At 44.0% G+C, this 10,725-nt stretch overlaps 1 protein-coding gene across 3 annotated transcripts; it reads left to right on the forward strand.

Annotated features, from left to right (window-relative positions):
• The first annotated feature begins 5,813 nt into the window (after positions 1 to 5,813).
• Positions 5,814 to 9,900, forward strand: PRR15 (proline rich 15). Of its 3 annotated transcripts, none has more exons than XM_036897505.2 (2): positions 5,814 to 6,171; positions 8,351 to 9,900. In XM_036897505.2, exon 2 carries the CDS (start codon positions 8,490 to 8,492, stop codon positions 8,880 to 8,882), a length of 393 nt encoding a protein of 130 aa, XP_036753400.2. In that variant the 5' UTR covers positions 5,814 to 6,171; positions 8,351 to 8,489; the 3' UTR covers positions 8,883 to 9,900. The 3 variants fall into 3 exon arrangements, 2 of the variants coding, with proteins under 2 accessions (XP_036753400.2, XP_036753399.2); XR_008998519.1 differs by lacking the exon at positions 8,351 to 9,900 and adding an exon at positions 7,054 to 8,339 and having other exon boundaries at positions 6,040 to 6,652; XM_036897504.2 differs by having other exon boundaries at positions 6,047 to 6,652.
• Positions 9,901 to 10,725: the final 825 nt, after the last annotated feature.

Raw genomic sequence — 10,725 nt, forward strand, 5'->3', positions numbered from 1 at the left:
AAAAACCCCACAAAACTATAATTTTCTATAAGCTGTTTAATAAAATTTGATTTTAAATGATGTGTGTATGTATTACTTTAATAAAATAAAAGCTAATTTTTTAAAACAAGGTCTGGTGTCCTGTTGTCTGACAGAGCAGACATGATGCTCCTGCTCTTTCCCTCCTTCAGGCAGGATTCAGTGCTGCAGGTTACATATTAAGATGCCAGGAACTAATGGGGCGGTAAATATTAAACATATTGCTCGTCTTGTGCCTTAGCCTCAGTCCACTAGTGACCTTACTTCTAAGGATTTTGTCTTATGACTTGTTAATCCTTTTCTGGTAACATTGCTTTCAAGCTTAACTGAGCACACTTCCTCCTTTAACTGCAGGTAAGGTGGTCTTGGTCCTAAAAGGATGAGAGCCTACCTGAGTCACATGCAGAAAACCTCTGCTTGATTTCATTTAGTCATTAAGTGTGCTCCTGAAAAAAGTTAGATTCACAGCAAATTGTTGTATATTAAATACTCTCCAGTAAGTTTTAACATTACATTCTTGGAGGGAAAAACTGATCCCAACCGATAATGACAGTGAACTTTCAGACTCCCTACCATCACTTTCAAAAGGCACTCGGACATGACTCACTTGGAGAAGTTTGCTCACATGATTTTCCCACACAGCCAATGAAAGGAATTAATCAAGGAGAAACTAACATTTACTAAATCCCTCTTATGTATCAGGCACTGTGCTAGGGACTCTAATACATGTACCATCTACTTTAATCTTGGCAACCACCCAGAGAAGTAGAGAGTATAATCCCCACTTCACATTTAAGGAAACTGGAGCCTAAAGATATTAAGTAATTTTCCCAAAGCCACACAGCTAGTAATTCAAACCAGCCATCAAGTCTTTTCACAAGAAATGTATATAATTACGAATCCCAGTGTTAATTTGAGCTTTGAGTGCTCTGTGATTCCACAGGGCTTTAATATTTAAACAGCCACATATGATTTAGCATTGTTTTAACTGGGAAACTTAGAAGACAATGACCTAATTAGAATTTTTAAAGCATGACAATCTCTTTTGATATCATATACTTGATACCAACAAACATTTATTGATCCAGTGATTAATTAACTGGCAATATGAGATGCAAATAATAATATTAGAAGAACACTGTATTGGGAATAGAGTAACTCAAACCAAGTCTAAATGACTCTACTCTTACAGTCCTGTAACCTTGAGCAAATTGCTTCAACTTTCTAAGATAAAACAGTAGGACTTTAGTATCTGTCTCTCAGGGTTGCTCTGCCATTAAAAAAGGGGAAAGAACACTGTGTATTTTGGATAAGCCCTGAGTAAAGTGAAAAGCTCACAGTAAGAATTTTAAGTTTGCCATTATTATAAAAGGTTTATAGCTGCAACGAAAGTAGTTTCTCCCATATGCAAATAAATTACATCAAATGGATAAACCTGGCTATTCACTAAGTCAGAGAGTACAGTGTGAGATGTCCTTGTGTTAGCATGGAGCAGAGCTGAACCCCAAAACTTTGGCGCCCCAACCCTGACAGCTTGTGACAGGAAAGCAGTGGTTTCTTATGGATTTCTAACTATGTAAGTGTGACATTGGACTTGATGCAGGTGAGGAAACCAGAATATTCACTTTCTGCACCAAGTTACTTTTCCATCAGATATCCACCGTCTACCTGTCCACAGGTGACGTAATGAGCTGACACACTGACAAACCACAAACGAGAAAATGCAACCCAACAAACAGAGCATAACCGAATCAACCCTTTGAAAAGGGAAATTAACAACAGCAGATGGCAGGTCACCTTTAAAGGAGCTAGTTTATCCCTGCCCTGACCTGGCACCAGGTGATTGGTCAGAGAGCATTACCTTAGATGGTAATGCATTACTTTAATTTACACCAATGATTTTCCAACAAACAACAAACTTGAATTATCTTTGTTTCCTAGAGAGCCAGGTTGTGCTGTGAAGCCTTGTTCTGAGATGGCATGTCCTCTAGTTCATTCATTTATCCCTTCAGTACAATATTTAATACAATCTCAGCAGACATCCTCTGGTTATTATATCATTTTTGCCCCATCCGTATCTTACCACCTAACTCCACCTCCTTCAAAGGGTATTGCAGTACAGTAGTGTTCTTCCCATTTTACAAAAACAGAAATTCAACAGATAATTTGGTCCACCTTTGTACTCACATCTCAGAATTGAAGAAAATCAGGCTGTTACAGGTAATGATGGATAGAAATTTTATTTCATTGCCAATTTTATTGCATTTCTTTCTGCAAATAAGTTGTATTATAATCAACAAAGCATTTCTACTTATGCATTCGAGGATCACTCATTCAACAATATTAAGAACTATTATTGCCAGACAGCATGCCAAGTCCTAAAGATTCATTAGTGACATGTCCTAGCACTCATGGAGTGACACACAGCCCATTAACTAGTTAGGTCCCTGGACTCTGCAGCCAGTTTCCCCAGGGTCAAATGCTGGCTCTGATACTTACCAGCTGGGTAAACTTGGGCAAGTCACTTAAGTTCTGAGTGTCTCAATCACCTCATCTATACTCATAATAAAACAATTACAACTGTACCTGGTACAGAGGAAATGTTATGTAAATAATCATTAAATAAAATGGAACTCATTTTCTAGTGAGGGAGTCAGACAATAAACAAATAAATATAAGTATAGTATATGGGGACAAACACCAGGTAAACAATTCACAATATAGTTAAGACACACCCATTCCTGTCAGTGGCTGGGTTGGTTATTTGGATGAATTCCCCTGATGAAAACAATCAGGTACCAAAACAATTTCTCTTTTGATAGCCTCTTGGAGCAAAAGGTACAGAATTATAAGCTTAGTGCTCATTTAGAGAAGAGCAATCAAAAGGAGTTCCTTCCTTTGTTAAGTGTAGCCCCAAAGAGCCATACCCTCAGTCTGGGCAGCTCAGAAATAAAACATACCCATGTCTCCCACCCAGTTCTACATGGACAATTAAGTTACTTTGGAACAGAAAAAAAGCTGGGGGTAGAGAGAGAAATAACAAATGGATATGCCCCAGATCAGTGTGACTATGTGCTGGTGCTCACACAGATTTCTTGTTTTCATTGTCCAAAAATCCCAAAGCCATAAACTTAGTGTAAAGTGGTCCTATCTGGTAGTCCCTTTAAGCTCTTGAATATCCTTTCTAGAGTAAGTCACCTTTGTCTTAGGCTTTAAATTTTCCTACAAATACTTGTTGAAAGAAAATTAGGTATATACAGTGATACCCAAGAATACCAAGACCCAAGACTCTCAATGGGAGTAGGAGTGGGGAGTCAGGAAGAGTTAGCTGGTGTTCACTGAACATCAGAGACAGTCTGCATGGCCCACATCAGCCTTGCTTAAGTCAAGTAAAAAACTGGAATGATTAGTATTATTTTGTGACTATAACTTCTGTGCTTCCAGATGTGCATTCACATTAACCCGATGGGGTACAGGATGAAATGCTATAAACGTGGATTCCAACTTCAGGCATGGATGCAAGTTATGAACTAAATCCAACAACACTAATGGGAACACACAGAAAGGAGAAAAGCAGTATTAAACTGCCAAACACTGATGACTACAAAGGAAAGGGTTGTGGGAGATACATATCAAATTTTCAAAGAATGGAAGAATCCATAGGAGAAAGGAATGAAAGAAGGGAGGGAAGGAGAATAAGAAAGGTAAGGAGTAAAAGAAGAAAAATGAAAATAGGGACAAAAAAGAATAAAAGGACTAACACCCAAACATTTATTTATTTGATGAAAAACATATAAACAATCTTTATTTGCTTCATTTTTGATGAGCAATATTTCTTAACTTTTTTTCATTGTGTGTTTTCCTTTGCCCATTTCCCACCACAAATGCTTTAAAAGGTGATAATCAGTTTTCCATGCACTGCCAGGTGTGCTAGGATTGCAAATGCCAGGTTTGACCTCTGCAGTTCTCACTTTAATTTCTAGTATGCAAATCTTGCCCCGTATGAATTCATTCTCTATTGTCTTTGAGTGTAAACATTGGTTGCACTTAAAGGTTCACCTGAGAAAGAAGCAATTTAATAAAAAGAAAAAGAAATAAAGTGTCCTAACTCAAACCATCAACACATTGCTGAAAAACAAAAAATGACAAGATAAAATATTATTAAGAAATGTAAGCATTGCCCAGTCTAAACACATTAAAATTCTGTAACATTAAAAGTCATCTACATTCACTGGATAGATAGTTCAACTTCTAAATGCATCTGCACTGGATGAAGTCCAGCTTACCAACACAAAAGTGTAGGACCAGCCTATGTCCCAGTTATAGGATCCCTAGAACAATGGTCACAGAACACAACTATATTTGTCTAACACTAACCTTCTTTGCATGAGGATTTTGGGGCTTTAGTGGCTTTTTTTTCTTGCATGGAAGTGGTTATGAAAACTTTTATGGATTAAAGTAGTTCCAGATTCAAAACATGGACAAAAATGAATCTTAATAGTTTTGATTTAAAACTCTGTCTTTAAAAGTTAAATTACTATAAAGTTTCAGATAATCTGATGATCCTCACCTTTTGGATTTACCCCAGCTTTTTCAACCATGCACTGTATACTTAGCTTTATCTAGTCATTCCCTCAACTACAAGGCATATCAATGAAAGTTCCTTTTACAGATGCATCCCCTGCCTCCAAAAACTTTCCCATCACTTAAACATCAGACTAAAACCCTTCTGTGAAGAACTTTTCAGATTGGTCAGAAAAAAAATGTGACAACATTGCCTTTCTTTCCTTTTGAACATCATTTTTTTTTTCTATAACTCTAACAGATTGTATCAAGGAGGAATGTTTTAGGCTGCAAATAATAGAAAACTGTTTAAATCTGTGGTTAAATCATAAGCATATGTATTATCTCTCAGAAGTAGCTGTCTAGAGATAGGTGTTTCCAGCATTCTTTCAAATACACACTGCTGAGAATATCCTTTAAAAACCCAAGAATGCCAAACTAACAGGTTAATGATACAAAGTATTCATATTTTATAATATTTCATGCATTGAAGCACTCTATAAGTAAATTTCTCTGTACAAATTTTATATTTTAAGTTATTTGAGGTAGGCACCATATCTTTCACTATTTTATGCTTCTGAAAGTTCTCCGAAAAAAGATGTTCAGATGTGAATGCCTCCACCCCCGGTCTTTCAGAGTTTATCCTTGAGCTCAAGGAACATCAAAATAATTCTTTGAAAAAGAAGAGCATCCTGGAGGATGAGGCAGGCTGCACCCCTGCCTTCTTTAGCGAAAATGCCCTATGTCAATGCCCTTCTAATTCATCAAAAGCACCTATATGCTCCCGGGAGCAAAACGCCTCCTGAACCTTGATGCAATCCGCTGGCTCACTTCCTGCTCTCGGCTGGACCTGTACTCCCCGGGCGAGGCGGCTGTCCACTGGACTTTCAGGCCCGAGAGAAGGAAATCCACATCCACACGTAGTCGAGTAAGAAGGCTGGCAGGCTGCGTATAAACGTGCTGGATAAGACCACCATCCGGATCTGCAACCTTGGGCAACCATTTAACCTTTCAGCACCAGGGTCTCCCCGCCTGTCAAGGGGAATAATAATGCCTGCCTCCTACGGTTGTTGTGAGGAGTAAATGAGTCAGTCCACACAAAGCGCTTGGAACAGCGCCTGGCTGGCGCACAGCGAACTTAAATACATTACAACCTTTTAACTAAGGGCGCCTGCAACGCTGCAATATTTTGCCTGGGAATGAAACAGCTACAAAACTTGGGATCCTGGGAGCTGAGGGGCTATGGGTGGAGACCTGGAGAGGCAGGGGAAAAAGATACCCGGTTAGGATCAGAGGGATACACCGAACGCCACCAAAAGCCTCCGTTTCTGGCCTCGGGTCTCCTCCACGGTTCCTTCTTGGAGGAGTCGGACCGGCGAGGGGCGCAGCACAGCCTTTCTCCAATCAGACACCCCAAGGCTGGCGCCACGTATGCGACCTGATCCAATCTCATGCCTCGGAGGGCGGGAACGTGGAGTGCCTACCTGCACCTGTGGCAGCTGTGGCCGCCTGCGGGTTTTTGTTTTTGTTTTCTTTCCTCCTCTGCCCCGGGGTTCTTGTTTCTCACATCACTTGGCGAATAACCAGCAGGTAGGCAGATGTCTTTCCCTTCGCCGAAGACCGATGCGTAGGAAGGTTCAATGCATCAGATTGAGCAGCCGAGGTTCCGTCTCCCGGCGGCTCCCGGGTGTTGCTAGCGGGGGAAACGGGACGCTCCTGAGAATGAAAAGCTAAACCGGAGAGCCTGCCGGGGCATTCACCACCAGGCTCAGTGATCCTGGCACCCACTGGCGGCGGCGCCCTCCGGCCAGAGCAGACCACGCTGAGAGCCTGGGGCTGGCGCTGTCGAGGCAGCTACCAGAAGTTGGAGGCGCCAGGCGAGACCAGTAGCAGCAATCGGCTTAGCTGGACTGTGGAGATTTCCGCTGGCACACCTAGAAAGAAGCCCAACCTCCACAAGACCTCCCGGTGGGACGGCAGCATCCCGGTTTCCAGGTTGCCCCAAGCACACCTCTGTGCTCTAGGCAGAGAGCGCGGCGCAGAGCCGCGGGATCTTGGGAAGCCTGAACAGGTGAGCGACCTGTGTGATTCTGCGTCCGTCAAGACAGAGCCCATTTTGGGGTGTCACTCTGGGGTGCAACCCCGGCGCCCTAGGAGAAGTTGTGAGCTGCGGGCGCTCTGCGTACGTTTGCATAATTTGCAATCTTTCCCTTGCGCAGTTAGTGCAAAGCCCTTCGGTGCATAAATTGATTGTGGAGAATAAAGTGTAGGGCGGAAGACAGAAGTAGCATCAGGAACCCCAACCCCAATCCCCGCCACCATCAGTGGATAACTTGTGTGTGGGGGGGTGCTCCCCTTAAAGTAGAGGGAGCAGGATGTTTGTAACCCAACTGCAAACTGTGCCTGAGGGTGTGGATGCCTTTTGTACGCAAAGAACTTTTGGCCTTTTTTTTTTTTTCTGTTGTTTTCAAGTCTCATCCCGAGTGCGCCCGCGGGGCCTCCCGGGGAAGAGCAGGAGCCAAGGGCTCTGCAGCCAGAGGCCGCCGCGCCGCCTCGCGTCGGCGCCCAGACTCTCTCCCGGGGGTTCTGGGAGAACCTCCAGTAACAAACACCGCTAAAGTTTCGCTCTGCAGCTCGAAGGCGAGTCCAGGGGCGCTGGGCGTGTGGGATGGGAAGTAGCCCAGCCGCGGCGCCCGCGAATCGTGCACATTCGCGGAGCTATTGCCAGATAGATCCAGCACGGAAAGCCGGCAGAGTAGTATTGCTTCCGATATTAGCCCCTTAAATGCTAATACACAGCTTTTTCACTCCGCAGAGCGCTGTTTTCAAAGCTAGAAAGAAGCATGTTGGTTTGGAGTTGCTGGTTGTGCGCGCTCTCTTTTGGAGGAGGGAATTACGCAAGGAACAGAAGCCTTTAGTTTGTAACTAAAAATCTCTTAGTGTTGGGCTACTTAGTACAAACATATTCGGTGCATATCTTAATACGCCGCTAAAGGAAGAGGACATTTGCGGCTTGGCTTCCCATCTCAGTCATCACCGGGAGTGGCTTTAAAGAGGCGCAGGCTTGGTCTTTGGAGAAGATAAGTATGGCAGTTTCGAGGAAAGTTAAATCTAGACGTGCTTTTCTGAAAGTGACAAGGCAGAAGTTACATCAAAAGCAAAAATTTTAAAACAACACCATGAACTTGTCCCTCGCTCTTACTCGTATGTAAGTTTTCCTGAAGAATCACATCGAAAAGTATCCTGGGAGCAAAAACCTTTGATAGAAATGTCGGAACCGTTTGACAGGGGCTAATGTTCCCTGTTCACCTACAGCGGGGCCGCGCTGGCTTCTGGGCGCTCTCCTCCCAGATGCTTCATCCCAGGGCAGCTCTTTCTGGGCTGGATGGGTCACCTTTGGGAGTCTGTCTACAGTTAAGCAGAGGGACAGGACAGGACAGGCCGTGTTCCTTCTCCGGTCGGGTTGACACCCACGAACAGCCGCCCTCTTCCCCTCGGGTGCCCCTGGCGCTCTGACCGCCGCACCTCCCCCGGAGGCCAGGCAAAGCTGGAGCGTGGGAGCGCCGAGACAGTCTCGGGACCCGACGGCGGCGCCCGGGAGGCCACTGGCTCGCCGGCGCCTTGGGGGTCGCGTCGGTGCCCTCTGAGGGCTGCCGTCGCCGGGCTTTCAGACCCCGGCCGCTCCCGGGGCGAAAGGGAGGAGATAGGATTGGGGGCACGTGACTGTGATAACCCCGGTAACCAAGCATTGCTTTCTTCCCCGGCACAGGCCTCGGCTCCCGCCCCGCAACGCGCTTGCGGGAGGCCGGCGAACCGGCGGAGTGGAATCCGGAGGCCACGGGGAGAGGGCGGCCGCTGCCGCCGAGGCCCTTCCCCACCGGCGGCACTGGGGCCCGCGGCCGGCTGGCATGGCCGACAGCGGCGACACGGGCAGCTCGGGCCCCTGGTGGAAATCGCTAGCCAACAGCAGGAAGAAAAGCAAGGAAGCCTCGGTTGGAGCGCAACCTCCCGCCCAGCCTGCCCTGGGGGAGCCCGCGCCGCCTGCGCCGTCCAGCCCGGACTGGACTAGCAACCCCCAGGAGAATCAACACCCCAATCTCCTCGGGGGCGCCGGGGATCCCCACAAGCCAGACAAGCTGTGCGGGGAGAAATCCGGCAACAGCCGCCGCAATTTGAAGATCTCGCGCTCCGGCCGTTTTAAGGAAAAGAGGAAAGTGCGAGCCACTCTTCTCCCTGAGGGAGCCAGGTCCCCAGAGGAGGAGGCGGGCTTCCCCGGTGACCCCCACGATGACAAGCAGTAGCTGAAGCCCTCGAGGACTCCTCTCTTCCCACCACTGCCCTCCATTCCCCGTCTAAACCCGAGAATCCTGGCCTGCCCCTGTACTTGGTGTCTCATCCCACCAAATTCAGAATATTCACACAAGCCCTCCACTATTTTATATTCCTGGAAACTCACATGTCAATTGAGTTTTCAATAGTTCATAACTCAAGGATGCATTAAATAGCTGTGATCAGAGAAGATACCTTCCGCAGAGGAAGTTGGCATAATTTTTTTTTTCAAAAAGTCATTCTGTGGCCTCAACCCCTTGTGTCACCTGTGGGATGACACAAGTGTCCTTTTCTAAGAGATGATGGCTTAAGTGGACCTGCACAGTTCCTTAAATGAGGAATCCCTGCTCTGATTCTGGGCTCACTATTGGAAAGCAAATCACAGTGCTGTTTTAAATGCCCAAGAAATGCACTTTAGAAGTACTTCTGTAGACTTACACCTTAAGTGAGTAGACAGGAGAAACAGGAAGCATTCTTAAGTAGAAGCATTTTAAGTAAGGCAAAATTGCTTTCAATGTTGAACTACAGAACTGTGCTGTCTATTTTAGTGTGGATTATTAAAATTGCTTGTACTGTAAGACTGAAGGTGACTTTTGTATTTTTTCCATTGCAAGACTGAAGCCCATCCTATTTTAAAAGCAGGCATGCAAAATCCAAGGTGACGAAGTTAATCATTTGCCACACAATGTAACAGCTACTCTTGGAAAGCTTCAGGAGAAGACCGTTTCTAGAAACTAGCAACACCCAAACTGTAACCAGTTACCCGGATATCCCTATTTAGTAAACAAATTTGAAGAAGAGAGGGGAGGTACTAATTCTTTATTCCTAAATTCTCTTTTACTTCAGTGCACCTTCATACAGGTAGAGTAAGTCACAGTGCTAGTAATTTTCAGTATCCATTGTTAACCTTATTGACTAACAACTGTCTGAGAATACTCAGACAGATAGACTATGAACTCTTAGTTTGTGCAAAGCCACTTTTTTTCCCACCCCTTTGCTTCAAAGGCTTATTTCTTTAGTCTGACTTGTGCATTTATCTAGTTTCAAAGTCTTTAAATCTACCAACCTGAAGATTCTTAACAAAAATCTACCTGTTATGAACTTCAAGAAAAAGAATAAATGAATACCACTTGCTTTCAGCAGACTACAAGAGAGTGATTTTAGTTGTTAAGAGTAACTGGGATCTTTTCCCACCACACTTTAATTCATTTATAAATATCCAGAAATACATAGCAGGGAAATTATAATGATCAAAGTATACACACACACACACACACACACACACACATACTTTGTATATAAAACTATGCATGTATACATATACATATATATGGGGTCTTTTAAATACAATCAAGAACTTGATTGGCACTTCTAAATTTGATATATATAGAAAAGAAGTTTTTTATTTCCTCAAATCAGTAATTTATAAAATAGCAAAGCATGTGATTATCTAAAGAGATTTAATAAACAGACTTTATGAAAATGGCTTAAAGGGATTTAAATTAGTGAATCAAACTTGGGTACCAGCAGAAGAATAAAGTTTAGCATTTGATACATGAATTTCCACATGACAAAGACTTACTCCAAAGGAAATTGTTTACATAGGGATTATGAACATCTTACATTAAAAGAAAGTATGTGAGTTTTTCTTTTTTCATCATGAAAAAGCTTATTTTAGAACTGGGAAGAACATGACCAAAGACTCATCAGGGTAAACTTCCAGGATGAGGAAGATTTTGCATCAAGTGTAAGTGACCCTACCAGCTCTAGGCTGTGTTGAAGAAGAGAGAAAGGAGAACTTGGACTCGCCAAGCA

The sequence above is a fragment of the Manis pentadactyla genome, chromosome 7 (assembly GCF_030020395.1).
Source record: "Manis pentadactyla isolate mManPen7 chromosome 7, mManPen7.hap1, whole genome shotgun sequence".
Lineage (NCBI taxonomy): Eukaryota > Metazoa > Chordata > Mammalia > Pholidota > Manidae > Manis > Manis pentadactyla.